The sequence below is a fragment of the Triturus cristatus genome, chromosome 7, assembly GCF_964204655.1.
Source record: "Triturus cristatus chromosome 7, aTriCri1.1, whole genome shotgun sequence".
Lineage (NCBI taxonomy): Eukaryota > Metazoa > Chordata > Amphibia > Caudata > Salamandridae > Triturus > Triturus cristatus.
The window spans coordinates 577875624-577899929 of record NC_140590.1 but is presented as its reverse complement, the minus strand read 5'-3'; the positions used below and the strand labels follow the sequence as shown (position 1 = coordinate 577899929).

Sequence of the window (24306 nt, the reverse complement as noted above, 5' to 3'; positions counted from 1 at the left end):
CCCTGATATTCAACACTCTGTGATGTGTCTACATCACGAAACCCTTTTGTCAGCTCATCCTGGGGCTACTAAAACGTATGAGCTTATTAAGAGAAAATTTTGGTGGCCTTCCATGTTCAAAGATATACAAACTTTTGTTGAAACTTGTAGTGTTTGCTGTCAAAATAAATCTTCTCATCAAGCACCAAGTGGTCTTTTAAGACCGTTACCTGTACCACCTCAGCCTTGGCATACTATTTCCTTAGATTTTGTGGTTGAGCTTCCTCCGACTAAGAAGGGTTTTTCCACCATTTTAACGGTTGTTGACCAATTTTCTCGTATGGCTCATTTCATTCCATTAAAGAAATTACCGACTGCTATGGAATTAGCACAAGTTCTTATGTCTAATGTAATACGACTACATGGAATTCCTTCAGTGGTCATTTCCGATTGGGATTCCCAGTTTTTCTCCCACGTTTGGCAAGAGTTGAGCACATTATTGAACATAGAAGTGCGATTATCCTCAAGTTATCATCCACAAACTGAAGGATTAACTGAACGCACAAATCAAACCATAGAGCAACTTCTTCGTTGTACCTTAACTTCTTTTGATGAAGACTGGTCAGAATTGTTAAGTGCTCTAGACTTTGCATACAATAATGTAGAACATTCTTCTCTTAAAATGTCTCCATTTTTTTGTAATTATGGCTTTCATCCCAAAAATATTCCTGGTGATGTAAAGGTCTCAGATACTGCACCATCCATACATGACTATATCTCAAAATGAATCTCCATTCATTTGGAAGCACAGTATCATTTGGCAAAAGCAAAGGAAAAACAAAACGAGTCTGCTGATAGACATCGAACTGTTCAAACCTCCTATTCAGAAGGAGACAAAGTTTGGTTAAATACAAGAAACTTAAGAATAAAGGGCAGCAAGAAGTTCAATCCAAGGTTTATCGGGCCCTTTCCTGTGGACAAAGTGATCAATCCAGTCTGTGTAAGGTTAACTCTTCCTTCCATATATCGGTGTCATCCAGTCTTCCACGTGTCCTTAATAAAACCATATCATCCAGACACTCATATTATTCGACCCCCTCCTCCGATTTTCGTTGAAGGACATCCAGAATTTGAAGTCAAAGCAATCTTAGACTCAAAAAGGGTTTGTGGAAAACTTTTTTATTTGATCAACTGGAAGGGGTATGGCCCAGAAGAACGAACCTGGGAGCCATTAACTCATCTAAGAATGCACCCAGATTGATCAAGGCTTTCCATAAGCGATGCCCCAATGCACTCAAACCGATTGCAAGAATTTTAGGGGGATCTTGAGAGGGGAGTACTGTCAAGAAAGACAACTGGGGTTGTAGGGCTGGTCTCACAACTCATACGTAGATTACTCCATGTACTTCTCTGATTATAAAAAAAAACACCACTTTCCCGTGCTCCAGCACTTCCTTACAATGTATAGCATAGTGTTTCATGTTTGGTGTAACTTATTTGTGAATTATGCACTTGCCAAATGTTACTAGGAAAAGACTGTTATTGTGCGTATGTTTTTCTTTGACATTTTTTGGGTGATTAGATATTTTGTTTCGTGATCGCTTTAGAATGAATACATGGTGTTTCAAAGAAAGGTTTGTGAAGCCAGATTATGCTCGCACCGCCCGTGAAGCCTGATTGAGCTCGCACCGCCCGTAATACGTAACGGAGCGTGCGAGTGTCTGAATTGGCAGAGCGTATGAGCGCTTGGGTGCGGTTGTCTATTTAAACCGCACCCAGCGTTCTGGAAGGCGCTTTGTCTTCCGTTTGTTCCCCGAGAAGGATCGCGTCTGAGATTCCTCTGCATGGAAGATCCCGAACACTTACCTGGACAACTTCCAAGGCAGATTTCAGCAGCTCCGGTCTTCCGCTTTTGAAGTCTTCTTCTTCCACGACGGCAGAACCTACAAAGGAAAACAAAAAGGAGTTAAGTGTATTTTAGTATTTAAAGGCGCCCTACGCAAGAAAGGCCATTTAAATGAACAAACTAAAAAACTATTTTTGGAACTGTCTAATTAGAAAGGATATTTACCGCTAAGAAGAAACCGGCAATCACAAGTAAGGACAATATAGGTTTACCAATGTAAATTGTAGCATAGCATGTTATTTGTGTTTAGTGCAGAAATCCACAAGAGAGAAAGAAGCGTGCAGTTATTGTAATATATGTGATTACTATCTTTGCGAATTAACGAAGGGTACATACAGGCGCAGAAGTTACTTAAGGAACATTGAATCTTGCAACGCCAGATAACAATTGAGTAAGTAGAAAAAGAGGCTAAAAAAGAACTCCAGGTCTATTCATTATGTATTAGATTTAATTTAGTGGTTGTTTCTTTTAGCTCCTGCAAGAAACGGTCAAGACACTATTGCAAGAGAAAACCTAACATCTCAAAAACCGCCTGATTATTATCTACTACATCATCAACGCGAAACAAGAAAATACTAGGACGTAGACCAGACAAGAGTTGTTCGCAGGTAGGCTTTGTAGTTACATGAGGTTACCGGACTTCGTTAAGAAAGATTAATGACAAGTCAGTAAAAAGGCTCGCATAGTAGATTTTTAGAATTTGTTGTAATTGTTTTCGCAGGTCGACAACTGAACACGTCATCACGTCCAGTATCCGGTCCACCTCCCAGATTTCTAACTTTTATCTTGTAATATGTACAAAGATTACAAGTTCTAAATTAGTTATTAGGGAAGTTGGTCCCTTGCGTCTCTGCGAAATTTACTACGTCTCCGAAAACACCTAAAGGTAAGAGACGACGTAGTGTCCTGACAGTATATCCTTCTCGCCCTAATAGCCTAAGTAGGCAAGCGGGGGTATGAGCGGTAGCCTAACAAGTGAGCTTCTGTCCCAGAGATGGGAGACACGTGTTCAGACGCACAAGGTGCTAGAAGGGCGGCAGCTAGTGTGATCACAAATAGGTGAGGCATTGTGAGCCAGGGTGTTTGAAACTGTCGTGGGGTGAATACTCCACAGGCCACAAGGGATTTTGTTTCAGCAGACACTAGGTGATCCAAGCTAACGTCACAGGCGTACTGCTTTAATTGGACAGATCCTCTAGCTTGCATGCCTAGGGGGTTCCACCATAGCAGGCTCTGAACGGGAAAAATTTCCATAAGAAATATGGGATACATGGCGATGGCAGGAGGGCCCCTTGCCCATTGCCACACTCTTCTAGCTATGAACCCTCCTGTGCGTCACAATTTAGCAAGCATAGGAACTGTTGAAAGGTTAAGTATAATCCTCCTCACCATAATAGCCAAAGCAGGCAGGCGGTTTGGGGAGTGGTCACCTAGCAAGTGGGCTGCTGTCCCACAGGTGGGACACGCAGGTGTTCAGGCACACACGGTGCTAGAAGGATGGCAGCTAGGTGAGATCAGCAAATAGATGGGGCAATGTGAGCCTTGGGGTCTGCATTCGCCCCGACCAGAGTTGGCTCGGGCTGAGGCATGTGATGCAGCTGAACTTTCCCGCATGGGGGTGAATAGTTCTTGGCACAACTTCCCAGGCCTAAAGGACCTTTTGTTTCATCAGACTGTAGCTGACCCAGGCTAGCCTCAAGGGCTCTGGGATATAGATGGGTCACCTATAACCAGTAGGGATGGTTCTCTTTCATCTAGATTGGCAGGAGGCCCCAGACAGGAGAGGTTGCGGGTAAGATTATAGCTGTTTTGGTAGGGGGCTCTGGTGGTGACGGTGGCTGCCTCCAGAGCTGTGGCAGAGTTACAGGGCGATCTGGAAGCAGGCGGTACCAAGGGTACCTCTGCGTGGCACCATAGGGGGTGCCAGAGCCAAAGCCAAGGAGCCTCATGGGAGGGCCCTTGAAACCGTGTCGGCGCCACGCTAGTCCTTTGGGCGAGTGTGGGCCTGAACAACCGGGGGGTTTGCTATGCGACGCTCATCCCTGAAAGGGGCGTGAGTAAGAAGGTACCAACGGTCACGTGATCCGGGAAGAGGATCTCCAGTAAGGGCAGCACAGGCGGGGTTCGCCCCAGTGCTGCCTGGCTCATCCAGCGGGCAGGCCGCCCAGTTGGTTGCCTGCCCTTGGATCGCCCGTAAGATAACCCACCCATTACATAACGATGTATGTAATAAACCTGCAGCAACTTTACCCAAACGAAAATTGTGTTGTGTGTTTATTTATTGGAAATGTATATTATGTTGGAGGGGTGGAAAAGGATGCCAATGACGATACTATGTTCCTGCCCGCCCTACGCTCGTTAACGCTATTCAGCAACAGAGTGCAATTGCAGTGCTCATTGGTGCAAAACTTATTTTCTATGCTGCTTTTCTAATGTGCATTCATTCAGAACATTCCTCTTCCTCAACAAAACGGCTTCATCCGAGCCCTGCTGTGTCCGAACAATGCGGCGTGAGAGTAATTCTCCGCATTGACTCAGTGTCGCTCCGGCCTCCCCAGGGCCTGCGGGCGGAGGTGGCCTCTGTTGAGCCTGGCATCTGCAGTGTCCTTTTTACACAGCGAGGCCTGCCTGCAACTGGGCTGGTGTCGCCCGTGTGATGATTGGAATGTCACTGCTTTGGCGAGTAAAACAACAATATGTTGCACACCTCACAAAGTGGCCCTGATGACGAAGTGGGTGGTGAGGTATTTTACTGCTCTCTGTAAATACTGATCCCTCAGGGCGCGGTAATTACAGGGTACATAAATGGCTCATATTCTGAGTTTCCAGCTGGAAAGTGAGAAATTGCAAGCGAAAGCTTTGTTTTCTGTGCTGAATTTCGCATTTAACATAATTTATTGCACATTTCTCTGCAGTATATTTCAGCAGGATTGACCTGCCTGAGTTTGCCTGTGGCAGATATCTGGGGTGCAGTCACTTCCGCATTGTCCAGGATTCCGGTCCATAGAGCGCACTTGTTTGTGCCTGGGTTTGGACTTTACGTCAACGTCATAATAAGGGGCCAGGTTCTCACACACACTGGTTCAAATCCTTGCTGTTAAACCCACCATTATTGCTGTCAAGTGTGTAAGGCTAATTGTTATAATGGAAGCAAACTAAGACTACAACTCCAAGAATGCACTTGAGACTAAGACTACAAACAGTGTGCCCTGGGCTATGATGATGATTTTGGTGTCCCCCCTCAAAATCAGTGAGCACCTACAGACCTATTAGAACCACCTAGCACTGTTCATATCGGAAGGGGAAGCAAAGTGCCTAGAGCTTGACTCTTGGAGACGAAGCAATACTACCCTGTGTCTCAGACTTTGAATGTCATTCCACTGTTTCGAAAGTCTAAACACTTGCAGGCATAAAGTGCTGGGAATAAATAGTTTCCAGGATAAAAAAAGAAATGGAATCCAATAGTTAGGTAAAACGTCAGGGGAGACCTCCTGCCGTAAGTCTGAGCAGTCAGTGACGCTTGTAGGAGTCCAGTTCTGGGCGAGAGGGGCGGCATGAGGACTCAGGGGGACATTGAAGAGGAAGATATTAGTGGCCTGCCACTTTAAGAATATTTGTGACGCTTCAAATCTGGGAATTGTAGTTGAAGAAAAATACAGTTTGACTTCTTAGTACATATTTGTTTTTTTTAACTGAAACACTATTTTTAGGAGGGACAGGTTCCAGCCATGATGGTGGACAGTAAGTAGGGAGGTGGGAGCTGGAAACCCCTGACATTTGGAGGAACCATATTGATAACTGATCACTGGTACTTGGAAAAATTGATATTCTTTTTGTGTTGTAATTCTTTATTAACATTTTACAAAAGATTGCATCTTGAAAACATTAGCATCGGCCGCACTCTTACACTGACTGGGTGAACAGTATAACGATAATTTTGAGCGACGTGTGCTTCTTAGGGGCTGAGAAAAGCATATATTGGTATATATGGGGGGAGAGGAAGGGTGGGGGGGAGGTATGGGGGATCCCGTGATCTGATAGGCATGCCGGTGGTAGCGGATCTAGTGTTGGCATAATGCGTGGGGCCCTACGGGCGATGATTCTGGTCATCAAATTGGGTTTTGCGCATGTACCAGGGCCAACTATTAATCGGGCACATCAACTTGCGACTCTGGGGGAGTGTTCTCTCTATTCCTGGGTGTAATATTCTGCCCATTTCTGAAATGTAGGAGTGCCAGTTGAGGCTGATTTTGCCAAGGATATCGTTATAGATTGCAATGTTTGTGCTTTCTTTTGTTTCTAGATTGTGAGACTGGACATTTCATGGCTCCCTGTTTCATTGGCTGTCTGAGGTAGTTCGTGTTTCGGCCATGCGTTAGGGTGACCAGATTCCCAAAACAAAAAGCATTGGCATAGCCAATAGGTCTCGCCTTTGGGACCTTATACGGGTTTAGTTATCCAGCACAATATCCTTGGTGTAACAACATCAAGGTGCCGATTCCGATCCGGTAAAAAAAAATACCGTACGACTCGTATCCGTATTTTTTTACGTACGAGTCGTACAAGTACCGTACAAACGGCCAAGTACGATCCGTACGCGATAAATATCTACGAATAGCGTCGGGAAAAGTGTACGAGAGTGCGCCGGAAATTTTTTACGTCCAAATATCGTCGGGAAAAGTGTACGAGAGTGAGCCGGATATTTGTACGTGCAAATAGTAAAACACAAGTCCGAACGCGCAAGTATGAGCCCGACCGTCTGTCCGAATACACAATCGCACGGAAAAAGGCCCGGACGGAGCTAATGCAGTAGCACACATGTACACGGGTAAACCTATGCCCGTGTACGAGCCGTACAGCCCCCCCACCCCCAATTCTGTCAGCACCGTACACCACCCTGTCCGAAGTGTAGCCCAGCCCCACAACTGTACGCGCCGTACCCCCCCTGTACGCGCATCACCCCCGCCTGTACGCGCCGTACCCCAGCACTGCATGTACGCACCAAACCCCCTGCCCTCCCACCGCATGTACGCACCGTACCCCCTGCCCCCACCGCATGTACGCACCGTACCCCAGCACTGCATGTACGCACCATACCCCAGCACCGCATGTACGGACCGTACACCAGCACCACATGTACGCACCGTACCCCAGTACCACATGTACGCACCGTACCCCAGCACCGCATGTACGGACCGTACACCAGCACCGCATGTACGCACCGTTGCCCAGCACCGCATGTATGCACTGTACCCCAGTACCGCATGTACGGACCGTACACCAGCACCGTATGTACGCACCGTACCCCAGCACTGCATGTATGCACCGTACCCCCTGCCCCTCACCGCATGTACGCACTGTACCCCAGCACCGCATGTACGCACCGTACCCCAGCACCGCATGTATGGACCGTACACCAGCACCGCATGTACGCACTAAACCCCCACCCTCCCACAGCATGTACGCACCGTACCCACTGCCCCCACCACATGTACGCACCGTACCCCCTGCCCCCCACTGCATGTACGCACCGCACCCCCCCATGTATGCGCCGTCCCCCCCGTATGCGCAGTACCTCCGCATGCACACGCCGTACCCCAGGTCTGCCCGTGTACGCACCGTACCCCCACCACATGTACGCGCCGCACTCCAACACCGTACCCCAGCACCCACACCCAGCATCGCGTATGTACGGATCGCACCTACGCGAAAAAGACTCATACAGAACCAGGACACTGTAAAACAGCACAAGGAGGGTCAATTCGACTTGCACAACACCACCAAACACATCCACACGACAAAATACATCTCAATGACTGACCTGGCACATCCAAACAGCCAAACAGAGGCCCTAAATCACAACCACCTCTTATAACACACCCACCAAAATTCAAACACTGTCACACCCAAAAATGGACCAATAAAAAGGGCCCACACACACAACCCATGAGCCTTTGCAACAGACCCACTGCTGCCAGACCCCACAGACAAACAACTGCACCTTACTTACACCTTAACTACACCTTCACTCACACACCTTCACACAACCTCCACCACAAACATCCCCCTCTTCACATTCACACACACACACACTCACATACACACCCACACACCCACAACCATCCACACCCACACCCCACACCATGCCCACAGACAAGTATCCAAAGTTCACTACGGCGGAGCTGGAGCTCCTTGTCAACGAAGTCATCAGAGTCGAGCCACAGCTGTTTGGAACATTGGTCAGACAGACCAGCATATCTGTAAAATCTGCCATGTGGCAGAGGATTGTCGACAAGGTGAATGCTGTTGTGCCCGTCCGAAGGACCAGGCATGAATGCCAAGCCAGGTGGTACGATATGCGCCGGGTGGTCAAGAGGAAAATGAATGAAGAATATGGCCAGACTAACATCACTGGAGGTGGGCCGCCCCGCAGACCCGTACACTACCATCCCTGGGAGGAGAAGGTGATGGCCCTGCTACCGCCGGTGGGAGTACACAGAGTGGAAGAAGTCGCAGAGCCTGGTGAGTACACAAACAACTTACGTAACATGGGGGCAATGGGGTCCACACAACATATACACCAAAGGCACGCAACTTCCCCCAAGCACTCACCGCACACAACCACACTCACAAACCACGCTCATGCCACTAACGTCTCCATGCACCCTTCACTAATCAAGGCAAGGTCATGTCCAAGGCTACAACAACCACAAACACAAGACTGGATGTCCGGGAGGCTGGGAGGGTGGGCCCCACACAACACATTGTGGAAATGAGACGCAGACAACAATGCCCTCAGCCCATATGGCATATGTACATACCCATGCACAATGCACAGGGACTGGCAAACTACTGACAAGGTAGCTGACACTGGGCCCTGCTGTATGCAGCACAAGGCCCTCCTGGGACCACTGTACAATCAAACTCCAACTCCACAAGCACAGGTATCTAGCACAGGAACTCACACTCACTGTCATGCCAGCATGCACTATGAGGGGACACACACATCACCTGGGAGACCCAATGACAACTCACACTACACACGACAGCACGCCGAGTCACACCCCCCCCAACACAAGCACACACCCCCGGGGCAGGCTACGGATTTACACACTCCCACAATGGACATGTGACACAACTACACCAATCCAGAGCCAAATAAGCATCAGAGCCACCAATCTACAGGTCAAACACTCAGGAGAACACCCCAATATGTCCCCTGCAACATACCCATACCCAAGTGGACATTGAGAGGAATGCTAGGGACAACCAACTACCTGGAGGAACTGTGTCAACTTGAATATGTATGAAACATAGATGTGGCAGGAAACACCATTGACATTGTCTCTCTCTCACACACAGGGCACCGTCATCGATCTCCCCCCAACACTGGGGGGGAAGAATCACAGTCCCAGGCTCCGCGTGAAGACGATCCCACCGGCAGCCACGACTCTCACCACTCCGTGGATGACCCCGACCAACCTGGCCCCTCTGGTGCCCAAGCACCTGCAGCACCTGCGTCAGGTACATCTGTGCCAACCACCACTCCCATTCCTGCCACATCCGAGGACACACCCAGGAGCCCTGCTCGCACTGAACAACAGAGCCAGTCTGACCAGGAGGGACAAGGTTCTCCGGGCACCCAGGAGGAGGCAGGCAACCCTGCAAATGCCATCCCTCAGGGGTCCCGTAGACCCGATGTGCCCACAAGGGCAGGCCAGGCTCAAGTGGGCAGGGGTGGTGGGAGTGGAGGCAGGCGGAGGCGCGAACCTGACCAGCCAGCTCAGGACCCCGGTATGTCACACATACGCAACTTCCTGGACTCATACCGGCGTGACACCAGAGGCATCGACCAGGTCATGTCCAGACTTTCCGGGATGCAGGGGACCCTCGATGAGATTAAGAACCTGCAGGTAGAGGATCATGCCAGTCATCAACAACACCAAGGACGGATGGAGGCAAGACTGGCTGAGCTCCTGGCGGTGCACAGGGACGTGAGCCAATCACTCCGTCAGATCGCCCAAAGCCTGGCAAACCCTCCCTGTACCACCAGGCGTAGACCTGCACCAGACATAGGGAGGGACGAGGAGGAGGAGGATTCGTCTGACGGAGCGTCCCTAACATCGTCAAGGCCTGCATCTGAGGGTCCCCGGAGGAAGGTGGGTCGTCCACGGAAAAGACCGTGAGAGTCAGCGGACCATCCCCATCTCCCAGGTCACCTGGCCTGGCACCTGGCCCTCTGGCGCAACAGCAGCACCTCACCCAATGACATTCTCTGCCACATGGACTTGCTGGTCACAGTCTGACCAATGATGACCAACACTGTGGTCTGGACTCTGATGACTCCAACTGACAAGGATGCCATCTCCCCCTGTGAACTTTGGATTCTATTCCCCCGGTAGTGCACCTTAGCACATCCACCAAAAGACTCACCCCAACAAAAATAAAATCTTATTTTTCTGCACTTGAGATGTTGCTGTCATTTGGCATTATTCAACGACATATGTGTGTGGAAATGTCTAACTATGCCTGAGTGTTGAACTAACTCCAGCCATCCATACCCTGAGATCAGAGTCTGGTACAGGACACACATGGGTCACAAGGTATCATACAATGTAGGCATGGAGCACAACATTCACCTGTGATGGCCTCTGGCTGCTGAGGGGGTGCTTGCTAAACTGTGCGGAGAGACCTATTTGGGAGATTATCATCAAGGCGTAGGGGTCATGGCTCATGTGGAGGTTCCCGGGGAGGGAGTCCCAGGTATGTGTGGCCAGGTGGGAGAACAATGTCCTGTATGCTGGAGTACGGTGGATGTGAAGAACGGGGCCCAGGGCAAGGATGGATGCACGGAGATGGCCCAACGGGATCTAGGATGACAGACGTACAAGGTTGGTGTGGGGTCGGGTTTGTGGACTGCCTCCTGAGTGTGGGTGGAGAGTGTGGAGGTCATCCTGCAGCAGACAGTGAGCCATTGCAGCTATCTATGCTGGACGGTGAGGTGGCTGGGATGCAGGGTGTTGAAGCTGAGGTGTGCAGATGCCCCCTGGAAGTGGACCAGTTTCCTGGGAGTGTGGATGTACTTGCTCCGTAGAGGGCAGGGCAGTATTTGACACGGATGTTGCCATGGACCTGGGGGATGGTCTGTCTTTAATTGGAGTGGATCCATCTGTGGATCAAGTGCATAATGCAGAGGGCATTGCAACAAGAGGTACAGATGCTGTGGACTAGCATGGCATATGTGAGCCAGCCAAACATGATGCACACCATCTTGTGTGTGTGGCCACTGGGTGCTTCTGCAGGGCCCGCAGCAGCAGGCGCCATCTCCCTTCAATATGCCACATTTTGCACACAAAGACTAGGATGTCAGAAGGACAGCTGCAACAGGCGCGGGTGTAAAGTAAGGAGTGTTCAGTGTCAAATGGCACACCCAGCGACAATGCATGCACAATCACCAAAGAGCCATTACACCGGATCAGGAAACTGAAGGCCGACCTGCGCACAGGAGACACACCCTCAGCAGCTGTGGATGGCCCATTGTGTGGTCAATCTAGCCAAAAAACATACACAACCATGTACTACATGCCCAATCGGGAGCCTAATCCATGAGCAACTGCATGCATGTCGCTAAACTACACATGGACTCCTATGCATTATCTACAACAAGTATGCCAGATATGCCGCATGCTAAGTGGCAAGAGACCTGCATTGACAGAGATGAGGCACCTTGGAGTGTTACGAACACCTTTATTACTCAGCCTCACACTAATGGAAATGCAACCATTGGAACAGACTCACAGGTCATTTGGCAGAACATGTGTGACCTACACTGGACACCCCCTTCAACACACAGATGTGGTAAATCCTACAGAGCTGGCACACAAGTGAAGGGGTTGAGCCTAACACCCCTTGCTGCACACGGAGAGTGTGCAATTCCCCATTGAGGCTGTCATGGGGATGTACACACATAGATGCCTTCATCAGAATCCACAATCCATGACAGATGACTGTCAGGAAGGGTGACTATCAATTCATGGGAGCCATGCAACACGTCATGTGGCCCATGGTGAGTCGACATGTATGCATGGTAACACAACATGCACAGGAGCAGTCCCCACAAATCACAAACACGTACCACCCACAAAACGCCTTGCTGCACTCCTTACCCCAAATGAATGTTCACCATGTCTGTGCATGTCACTCTGATCCAGCACACGTTGCAATACTCATGAGGAATAGCAGGACGGCAATGATGACATGAGCAGACGACAGCCGCAGGAACCTGGGGAGGACAGACACACAACAAGTCAGCTAAGAGCAAGTAATCTGCAGACATGTACTCTACAGGAACGATGCCGTCACCATGCTATTAATGATTTTTGTGTTCCCGCAAAAATGTGTGGATTGACATCATCACTTGAATGACACATCAGAACACACCTCCAAGTCACTCAGCACACAGTCAGCTCGACACACACATTGCAACACATGCCACACAAGGCTCTAAGCGTGCACACTCAGACACAGGGACACACCATCATGAGAAGAAGTTGCGGATAAGCTGACTCCGGATGTCCTCATCCTCATCCTCCTCCTCATCCTCACTTGCCCCGTGCCCAAGCCCTTCATCCTCCACGGGTGGATGATCCGGCTCATCGGGATCCAGGATGAGTGGCACGGCCTTCTCCACTGCCATGTTGTGCAGCATGCAGCACACAAGGAAGATTTTGCAGACCTTCACCGGGGCATATGGGAGGGCGCCGCCGGTCTTGTGGAGGCACCGGAATCTGCTCTTCAGGAGGCCAAACGTCCTCTCAATAACGCACCTCGTCTGCCCATGGGTGTCGTTGTACCGGTGTTCTGCGGCAGTTCTGGGGTTGTGGAGATGCGTCATAAGCCATGGCATGTTGGGATAGCCAGAGTCCCCTACATGGAAACATCATGGGCAGAAGTGGGTCAGGAGAAGCAGTAAGATATTGAGATAGCGCAAAACACTGGACTAACAGAGTATACCCACCAACAAGACATGCACGTTCGTTGCGCAGCTGCAGCATCATTTCAGGCACCCTGCTACGCCTCATGATGTAGGCATCGTGTGCTGATCCTGGAAAACGGGCACAGACATGGGATATCAGCATGTTAGCAAGACATACCACAAGGGCATTAATGGAGTGGTAATGCTTGCGGTTACGAAAGGCTAGCTCCTGTGCCTGTGGTGGTACCAAAGCCACATGTGTCCCATCAATGGCCCCAATGACATGGGGCATCCCTCCCAGGGCATAGAACTCACCCTTGACACCTGTCAACTGCTCACGAGTTGGAAAATGTATAAATTCATCCAGGTGTAACAACATGACCTCTAACACATCATGCAGGACACGGCTGAACATGGTCTGGGACATGCCACCTACATCCGCTATGGTCAATTGAAACGTACCCGTGGCAAAGAAATGTAGGGCTGCCATCACCTTCATCTTGGGTGTCAGTGCAGTAGGATACCTGTGTAGCGGTTGGAGGGGTGGTGCCAGCCTTGCGGTCAAGTTGTCAATCAACGGTGGTGAGAAGCGGTAGCGGCGTATACAGTCACGTTCCCTCATGGCAGCCAAGTCTGGCATTGGTCGGGGGAGAGGCGGTGCCCTGCAGAAATTTGGAAGAAATAACGAAGATTGAGTACATCACTACACAAATGTCAATGAACAGAGCATATGTCCAACAGCTAATACACATATGCTACATACAGAGTCTGTTCTGTGCAATGCATCCAGGCCACGTATGGCAGCCAGGTGATACTCATACCAAGAGTCAGCTACACACGTGGGTGCTCAAGGTCAACACGACATGCCATGAAACTAGCTGTGGGCCAGTGTAAGTGAAAAGCCAGACGTATTACAGGAGTGACAGACATCCACATATCAGCATTTGAAGGATGTCATCTCATACAGACAGCTGGCGGGAGTCTAGACGCACAGGTCACATGTAATCTTGAAAAGGACAGACAACACACATTACCATGAAGGGGTACATGTCAAAAACTGATGACACAGACATTGAGAGAATGCAGATATTGCCTCATGTCAGGGAGTCATCTTCGAACCATCATGACACATGTAACGTGTGAGTCCACATGTGGCATGGTGTGCGTATATGTGTGTCATGCACATATGCACACAGACACATGTTGGATGCTGCAACAGCAGATGGATTGGACAGAACACCAACGGAAAGCTCATGGGAACACATGACACACACTTGACATAGTCACATTGTGGCACGCTGGGAGTCACATGTGAGGTGTAATTATCCGTGTACCTGGCATCAGGGGACAGTTGCGGGTGTTGCTGACTGTGCCATACCAGTGATGCAGTGCTTGACACGAGTGTCCTACATGCACACATGTGCAAAGTGTGAATGGGAAGTGTGCCACGTAGTGCCCCATCACACATGGCATGTGTAAACAGCTCATCATACATCTATTGTGCCACAACATGAGGAGACGTGCCACATCACTGCCTGACACACCTAGGCCCTGCACATGAAGGACTGCACTGACAATGACTTGATGTACAGCCGAGTGCGAGTCTGACGCCTCCATTCCTTTCGTGTGCGCCTCCTATCACCAGTGTAAGCTGTGAAAGGCAGTACACACGCTCTGAGGGCGTGTGTAGGGCCCTTACTCACGCGTGTACGGGCCGTACACGCGTGAGTACGTGCCTATCACTAGGACCTATGGTACCCCAAATGATAGTGATACGGGCCGTACTGACACGTGTATGGGCCGTACACGCGTGAGTACGGCCCGTATCACTAGGACCTACGGTACCCCCAACTATAGTGATACGGGCCGTACTGACGCATGTACAGGCCGTACACGCGTGAGTACGTGCCTATCACTAGGACCTACAGTACCCCCAACTATAGTGATACGGGCCTTACTCACATGTGTACGGGCCATACACGCGTGAGTACGGCCCGTATCACTGTAGTGATGGTGCCCTAGGGGTACGTGCGAAATGCGCCGTACCTGTGTGGGGAGTTAAGAATTACAATGGGGACACATGAGGGACAAGTATTAGGGCCTAAATGCATGCAGGTTGTCATGGATACCGAGTTTCACGTTCAAAATTGAACATCATGTGGTCTGGAAAAATCAGTTGGCCACATTTAACAATGTTGCAAAGTGGTTGTTGACTTGACATCATGCTGCAAAGTCGAAAGATGCAAAGGCTGTCACTGGTGTCTGTTTAAAGGGATTGGAGGAAACGTAGGATGCAAATGAGTCTGACCAATCACTCTGTCCTCCTGTAAATGAAATAGTCCAGCAAGGCAGATATAAGGCAGCCAGAAGCCATGAGAGGGCACTTGCCTGCACAACATGTCAGTCGATACCACTGCTGCTGTATTGTCTCCCTCTGGCACCATGTCAAGGACTGTGTAGAGGGCCCAGCCTTTCACCCAGGAGGAGAACGAGGCCCTGCTGGATGTGATCCCCCCACAGTACCCCATGCTGTATGGTCGACCAGGGGAGCAGGTGATTGCTGACTCCACTACCTTTGCCTGTGCACCTTTCTTGTGTCTGTCACTTCTGGCATTGTGGCCAGGTGTGACAGACATGCAATGTTGGTTGGAGTGGGTCCCAGGGAGGGGGGGGGCCTTATGTCTCTCATGCAGGGCTTGATGTAGTTCATGTGTGCACTCCTCACTTGCATTGTGTTTACTGTGACATTCACTGCATAGTGCATGGCACATTCCGCCAGCCTAATCCTCTTGGGAATTCTTGTTCTATTGTGCTGCGGTGATTCAGTGGTCACCCCGGTGTGACAGGTGACTGCACCCACAGATGTGTGTGAGAGTTGAGTGGAGCTGTGGTGAGAGTGGTGAGAGTGTCCAAATGATGTGTACGCCCCCTGGACATTGATGTGTGTGAATGTTCCTTGTCATGTGGGTGAGTGTCCATGTGGAGTGTTGCACCACAGCTGCATGGAGGAGGCAACTGCTCAATCCATATGATGTGTGAAGTAAGCCGTGCTGTGTGTCTGACTTGCTGAGGTAGCCCCACACCTGTGACCCCCCCTGGCAAGTGGCACATGTGCAGAGTGAGGTGTGCATCCGCAGTTGGCAATGGCAGGTGATTGATGTGTGCCTGTGTGTGTCTGTGTACTCTGCTGAGGTTTTGTCAGTGGTCTGGGGCATGTGACTGATTTTCGGTGCTGTCCATCAGCCTTCTGTTGCTTGGGATGCACAGTGTGTGCCATGATCAGGGATTGTTTCACACCCCTCATGCTACCTGTGCACTTACTATGCCATGTTGTGCATTGGTGCGCCCACAGTGGAAAAAGTCCCTATGACTAAGGTGCTATTACTTGCCGGCATACTGTGCCCTGTTCAACAGATCAAAGATGTTCAAATGTGTGTCTCTGTGACATGGTGCAGGTGTAGTGATATTGTCCCACTTTGTCATTGTTGGACTTGGCCCTTTTTGCAGGGTCATCCCTAAACTTTTTCCTTCCTCCTGTATTTTTTCTGACCTAGTGTTGGCTGTTTTATGACTCTGGGCACCTTACCACTGCTGATCAGTGCTAAGGTGCATATGCTCTCCCTATGGTAAAATGTATACATTGATTGGTGTCCATGCTTGGCTTATTTGGTTTATTATCAGCCCCTAGTAAAGTGCACCAGGAGTGCCAGGTCTTGTAAATACAAATGCTGCTGGTGGGCTTGCAGCACTGGTTGTGCCACCCACAGAAGCGGCCTAGTAAAATGTGTCTAGGGTCTGCCACTGCAGAACCTGCGCGCGGTCTGGTACTGTTGCGCTGATTGCGCAAGTGCACCTACTTGCCAGTCCCCAAACCTTCACTTAACTACATATTGGTCACCCCCCTGGTAGGCCTAAGGGCAGGGTGCATTGTAGGTATAAGGTAGGACATGCCCTGATGTGTGTGGCATGTCCTAATAGTGAATTACAGCCATTTTCGTTTTTCACTGTTGAAGGCTACCTGCTCTCCATAGGCCAGAATGGGCTGCTGGAATTACTACACGCTGTAATCCCAGTGGACTCAGAGAGCATGGTAGAAAGTCAAGTTTAGTATGCCTGAACTCAGAATAATAAAATACTTCTTTTAGTAACGTTTATTTTAATATCCTGTGTTTGTAAATACTACTTTTAGAAAGTTAGTATTTACTGACCTGGCCATTTCAGTCCGCCTCTGCTGTGTGTGTGTGTTCTGCCTAGTAACAGTAAAGGAGCAGGGCTGGGGAATTCCAGGAGACAGGCTGGCTGCCAGGTGGTGGGTAGAGAGATTACCCCAGGATGGGTGGGAGGAGTACACCTTTGACTCTGAATAGACCTGTGCTCTGTCACCACAATGCCGGCTCCGCCCCCTGTGGAGCAGCTGATGTCTCTGCCCTGCTGCTGAAAGGAAAGAACAGAGTCACCACAACAAAGTGCTCCAGAACTGGACTGAGCCAGGCCCAGGCCCCCTGGCGACAAAGAACAAAAGAATTGTGCTATAAAAGAAGAAGCCCTGCTCCTAAGAAATCAGATCCTGTTTGCGCCAAGACGAACCTCTGCCTGAAGGAGAAGGACCTGGAGAAGCTGAAGGAGGAATACTGTCTCTCTGCCTGAGAGACTGGCCTGCAGTGGGTGCCTGTCTGCTGGAAGGAGAGGAAAAGACTAGAGGAAAAGACTTTGCATCAACTTGTGCTTTCAAACAATCTCCAAGGGCTTGCTTGTGAACTTGCCCCATGAACTGCGCCCCAGGAACAGTGGGCGCTACCTTCCCCCCAGAAGAGGAAAAGCTGCTGGAAGCGATCCTGTGACGCTGACCCCTGAGGACCTTGTGCCCCTTCTCTGAGCACCGCGACATCTGCCACCGGGGCTACTGCGAGCACCGCAAAGACCTGTCCATCTGGTCCAAGCACTGCAAGCAACTGCCCCCCGAGCCGTAGCTCGCACCGCGAAGAAAGAAACTCATCCGGCTCCAAGCGCTGAGCCTCTGCGACCCCCCTGGCCGTGGGCGCTCCTGTGAAGACCGGTGATGCACTGTGTGTCCCCTCCGTGAAGCTGACAGCGCGACGCGCTGAAAAGATTGCCCCTCCTGCTTCTGCCCGTGATCGTGTGGCCGAGACCGTCCTGGAGCACCCCACGAAGCCCACTGCCTCAGAGGGATGACAACGCCACATGGGACGCTCCTGCAGGGACCCCTGAAGCTGCTGCGATCACCCTTGTGTGAGAAATCAGGTACTGTGTGCGAGCGCGCTGAAGTACGACCCGTCCGCTGCTTTGTTCGGGCCGTACTAGCGCTGTAGACCCGCTACGCGACTAACGCGTGAAGTGTGAGCTTTTGTACGGTTCAAAATCAGCTGTTCGAGGCGTCCCGACGAAGGTACGGCTCGTCCAGCATTAGATACATTGACGGCGCTCACGCGGGAAGCGTGAGCTTTGGCAAGAGGCGTACCGGACGTGTACGACGCGTACCAACGAAGGTACGGTCCACGTCCCGAGTACGTGTGCTCACGCAAGAAGCATGAGAAACAGCAAGTGATGTCCAAAACCTCGTACGAAGCGTACGCAAGGCGCTACGAAGCGCACAGACACCCTAAATGAGCTAGTTTAAGTACAATTTTGCCATTTTAAGAACTGTGGACTGCCTGAAAGCCTTCAAGAGTAACTGGAACCCTATTTAAGTTAAAGACTGTATTTTTGACAACCTGCCTAAAGAAACCTTTTATATAAAGAACTTTATTTTGATATAAATACAGCCTTGTGTCTTTGTGTGGTGGGGAGGTGATTATTGTGTGAGATATCTTGAACGCTTAACCTAATGCCCTCTGGAAATCTAGCCTGACTGCTCGCGCCACGTTACCTAGAGGGTGAGCAGGGGTTATTTTTAAAGAGGTAATCCTACGCCCTGACTTAGAGGAAAGGGTCCCTGCTTGTCGCAGGTGCATACCTGCGCCAATCAGAGACCCCGGATTCTAACAGTCATCCACACAGGTATCCACCTACCACAAGGGGAAGATCTGGAAGGATGCCGTCAAGGCCGTGCAGTCGGTGGAGGGTCGCAGGCGGCGCCTGCCACAAGTGAGGAAGAGATGGCAGGACATCCGGTGCTTTGTGGGATTTGTGTGGCAGAGCATGCCAACCGCCATGTCACAATGTGCATATGCCTATCACTCCCGCGATTGTGTCCCGGGCTTTTGCGGTGACACACCGCAGGGGCCAGGCAGTAGCTACCGCGAGTTGGGTGCCATACAAAGCCATGGGTGACCGGGATTTGGGTGGCAGAGCATGCCAACCGCCATTTCACAATGTGCATATGCCTATCACAACTGCGATTGTGTCCCAGGCTTTTGCGGTGACACACCCCAGGGGCGGTATCTACCGCGAGTTAGGTGCCATACAGGGAGATATTATGTGAAGGCTGTCATTTGTGACAGGATAAAGAATCAATGACATCCAGTGCCATGATTAAATGGAAATGTCCACTGTTCTAAGTTCATGAATTACTATTGATATTGACACAGCATGATGTGTCCATAGGTGCCCGAGACGTGCTCCCAAAAAACTATAATGTACAGAGTCAACAATGTGATGCTGCAGGCTCGCCGTAGCGACCGCCCATACTGGCCGTGATTTGGGGGGCGGAGCATGTCAACCGCCATTTGAAGCTATGCATATACATAGCTTCAAATGGCGGTTGTGATTGTAATCATGGGTGACATTGCACAGACTGTGATAAAAATGGAGCAGACACAACTACATTGTTGCGTGATTAGTGTTTATTTACAATGTGTATCTATGAGAGGGAAGTGGCTATTTACATAAATGTGAATGTTGAATCAATGATTTGTCAGGGATGGTAGATGAGACAATTGAGTAAGCACAACATTGATGTTGTGACACAGTCCAATAGATGGATGCCATTTCCATGGCAGTGTGAGTGAGGACAGTGTACAAATCCTATGGCAGGGTGAAGGGGGTGCCATCACGGCTGGCTCCTTGACTGGCGTTTTGCAGGTGCTTTGCCACGGGATGCTCCCAAGGTTTTCTTTGGCCGGCCCCTTGATCTTTTGGCGGGGGAGAGCACAGGTGCAGGCTAATGGTGTTGGATGTGCCACAGGCCTGTACCGCCACAGTTCCGTACGCTTAGCTGTCTGCATACTGTCAAAATATATTTAGTTTGCTCATATTTTGCTGTGAAGTGAGGCCTTGTGTTGTCATATGGCTCAATGTTTTTGGTGAGGGATGGTGGGGTGCATGCACTGTCTGCTTACCTGTCCAGTTGTCATGTTGGGGGGGACTTTCTGACACATGCTAAGGGGGGAGTGCTCCATCCTGCTGAGGGGGGGGGGTACAGGGGTGGCTGGTGGGAGTTGTTGAGCAGGCCTCCCTACCCCAAACATCCCTCCCTGTGAAGATGGCTACCTACCTGTTAGGTGAGGGTGAAGCAGACAATAGCTGACACATGCTTCTGGCTGGGGTGGAGGTCTCCATCATGCTTAGGGGAGGGACAGGGGTGGCTGGTAGGAGTTGTAGTGCTGGGTCCCAAGACACATTCCCCCCTTCTGTGAAGATGGCTACCTACCTGTTAGGTGAGGGTGAAGCAGACGATGGCTGACATATGCTTCTGGCTGGGGTGGAGGACTCCATCCTGCTGAGGGGGGGACAGGGGTGGCTGGTGGGAGTTGTGGAGCAGGCCTCCCTACCCCAAACATCCCACCATGTGAAGATGGATACCTACCTGTTAGGTGAGGGTGAAGCAGACAATGGCGGACACATGCTTCTGGCTGGGGTGGAGGGCTCCATCCTCCTGAGGGGGGACAGGGATGATTGCTGGGAGTTGTGGAGCAGGCCTCCCTACCCCAAACATCCCTCGCTGTGAAGATGGCTACCTACCTGTTAGGTGAGGGTGAATCAGACAATGGCTGACACATGCTTCTAGCTGGGGTGAAGGGCTCCATCCTGCTGAGGGAGGGGCAGGGGGGGCTGGTGGGAGTTGTGGAGCAGGCCTCCCTACCCCAAACATCCCTCTCTGTGAAGATGGCTACCTACCTGTTAGGTGAGGGTGAAGCAGACAATGGCTGACACATGCTTCCGGCTGGTGTGGAGGGCTCCATCCTGCTGAGGGGGGACAGGGGTGGCTGGTGGGAGTTGTGGAGCAAGCCTCCCTACTCCAAACATACTTCCCTGTGAAGAAGGCCACCTACCTGTTAGGTAAGAGTGGAGCAGACAATGGCTGACACATGCTTCTGGCTGGGGTGGAGGGCTCCATCATGCTGAGACAGGGACAGGGGTGGCTGGTGGGAGTTGTGGAGCAGGCCTCCCTACCACAAACATCCCTCCCTGTGAAGTTGGCTACCTACCTGTTAGGTGAGGGTGAAGCAGACAATGGCTGACACATGCTTCTGGCTGGGGTGGAGGGGTCCATCATGCTGGTGGTGCAGGGGTGGCAGATGGGAGTTGTAGTGCTGGGTCCCAAGACACATTCCCCCTTCCTGTGAAGAAGGCTCCCTGCCTGTTAGGTAAGGGTGAAGTAGACAATGGCTGACACATGCTTCTGGCTGGGGTGGAGGGCTCCATCACGCTGAGCTGGGGGCAGGGGTGGCTGGTGGGAGTTGTAGTGCTGGGTCCCAAGACACATTCCCCCTTCCTGTCATGATAGCTACCTACCTGTTAGGTGAGGGCAAAGCAGACAATGGCTGACACATGCTTCTAGCTGGGGTGGAGGGCTCCATCATGCTGAGGGGGGGCAGGGTGAGCTGGTGGGAGTTGTAGTGCTGGGTCCCAAGACCAGCGTTTTTCAACCTTTTTTGGGCAAAGGCACACTTGTTTCATGAAAAAAATCACGAGGCACACCACCATTAGAAAATGTTAAAAAATTTAACTCTGTGCCTATATATTGACTATATATAAAGTAATTCTCTTGAATAGGTCAATAGGAATCAAATAAACACAAAGAAAGTATTTTATAATTACTTTATTATGAAATAGTAAGTAAACAGAAATATGAAAAATTATAAAACACTGGTCTTATTGATCAGTGCGCAACCTGGGCCTGTTTGGCTGAACACAAAGCTGATATTCTGGCTGGAATCGAAGAAAGACACACACGTAGCTCTTCGTCAACAGCTCTCAGTCTCTCTCTGTATTTAGTTTTTATAGCAATCATGCTTGAAAAGCTCATCTCACACAGATATGTAGTGGAAAATGGGAGCAATGTCAAAATAGCTTTGTTTGCCAGAAGGGGGAACTCCTTGGCAGTATCCAACCAAAAACTATCCAAAGGTAGATCAGCAAATCTTAGCTTGAAACCACGATTTTGCCTCAGTTCAGTTAGTTCCTCCTGCTCCTGTAAAGTCATGTCCTTTCCACCAACTGATGCTGAGCTATAAGGGTCCCTAACCCAGTCAAGGCATTCAGTGGAGACTGAAGAGAAATAAAATGACAACCTCTCCTCGAGAGTTTTTAAATGTTTAACTATTATCTCACACAGTGCAGCAGTGTGAACACCTTGCCATTGCTTGGTGAGTGTGAACATTTCAAGATTGCCACTTTCCACGTGTTGATGCCAGAGTTGCACCTTTGAACGGAATCCATTTATTTTATCTGTACTTGTAAGCAGGTTTTCATTTCGGCCTTGCATTCGTGTGTTCAGTTCATTCAGATGATGAAATATATCTGCCAGGTATGCCAGCCTTGCACACCACTCATCACTTGCAAGCAGCTTTGCGTAATCTGGCCTCTCATTTGTCAGAAACACTTTAAGTTCCTCCCGCAGCTCATACACACGAACCAAGACCTTGCCACGCGACAACCACCGGACCTCTGTATGAAACAGCAAGGTTTTATGCTTCGCTCCCATCTCCTCACACAAAGCTGCAAATATGCGACTTTTCAGGGGTCGTGACTTTACAAAGTTTACCATGCGCACAACATCATCCAACACATGAACTAGGTCTGCTGGTAAAGTCTTGGCTACGAGGGCCTCACGGTGTAAAAAACAATGCGTAACAATCACATCTGGATTTCTTTCCTTCACTCTGCTTACAAAGCCTTTGGTGCGCCCGACCATGGCTGCAGCTCCATCGGTGCAGACACTTGTGCAGTTTTCCCACTTAAGTCCTCCTTGTTCAAGGTATTCTGATGTGACCCGAAAAATTTCTTCTCCTGTTGTTTTTTCTGGCAATGCCTTGCAAAAAAAGAAGTTTTCTCTAATTGCATCACCATCAACAAAACGCACATTGGCCAAGAGTTGAGCATGTCCACTGATATCAGTAGACTCGTCAAGTTGCAATGCAAATTTCTCACTGATACGGATCTTTTCCAAAACCACACTTTCGATGTCTGCAGACATGTCATTAATACGTCTGGAAATTGTGTTGTCTGAGAGAGGGACTTTGGCTATTTCCTTAGCTGCTTCAGGTCCGAGCATCTCCTCTACAATAGCTTTGCAGGCGGGAAGTATTAATGTCTCTGCCACAGTGTGCGACTTTTTTGACTTGGCTATAAGTTCGGCAACTAGATAGCTAGCTTTAAGAGCTCTTTCATTTACCTTTGTGGTTTTTCTCATGAAAGTTGCCTGTTTCTCTGTGTTTTCGCGCAGGCGAACAAAATAGTCCGCATTCTTGTTTTGAAGCAAAGGGTGTTTCGTTTGGAGATGGCGTTTAAGTTTGCTTGGGACCATAGCACTGTTAGCTAGCTTTTCACCACACACCACGCACAGTGGAGTTGGTTTGTTTGCATCTCCGGTGACAGTAAATCCAAATGAAATATAGCTTTCGCTATATTGCCTTGTGCCAGAGAATTTGCTTGAGCTAACCATCTTTACTTTCTTTTGATCCCCACTCATACTTGGGCTCTCATCCGGCTCCAAATTTTGTTCAGAGTCCAGTTGTTTCCTTTTCAAAAACGTGTCCATCACTGCAGTATATCTCACTGTCACTCAGTACTAGGCATACACAAGGACGCTGCACCTGCAAGTTACCTATAAAAGAAATTTAAGATTTGTATCTATAAGGAGCAAATTGTGACTGGATGGTTTCTCAGACTCAGAGAGCCCTTGATGCCAATTTTAAGGTTAGCACGTGCTTTAACTACAAACGTTACGTCTGCCCAATTCATTATTAGTAACGATGGCTTCTTAATTAATTTAAACTCAGCATATTGCCGACATTTCTTGTTGTGCAAACTCCTAAAATGGAATAATTCCTGGAAGTTGATTTGCTCTGCCAATACACGTACCACACAGCTTAGCCCCGCTGAGAACTCAGTGCAACATGCATCCATGGGTGTGTATCCCAGCGCCTGCTCATCCGATCAGTGAATGAGTACCACTGTGTTGGGTAATATTAAAACCTGGGTGTTGCCAAAGAGGAGCTGCGAGGCTACTGCTGTGCACTGCAGACAACGCTCTTATAGTCAG

General features: G+C 49.8%; 1 protein-coding gene across 1 annotated transcript; it reads right to left on the bottom strand.

The window, feature by feature from the left end:
* Positions 1–849: 849 nt before the first annotated feature.
* Positions 850–23802, bottom strand: LOC146810159 (zinc finger BED domain-containing protein 5-like). The gene is made up of 4 exons (XM_085614949.1): positions 22933–23802; positions 22497–22791; positions 1846–1922; positions 850–858 (listed from the first exon to the last, which is right to left on the bottom strand). The coding sequence occupies exons 1-4, from the start codon at positions 23800–23802 to the stop codon at positions 850–852; spliced, it is 1251 nt and encodes a 416-aa protein (XP_085471075.1).
* Between the last annotated feature and the right edge of the window lie 504 nt (positions 23803–24306).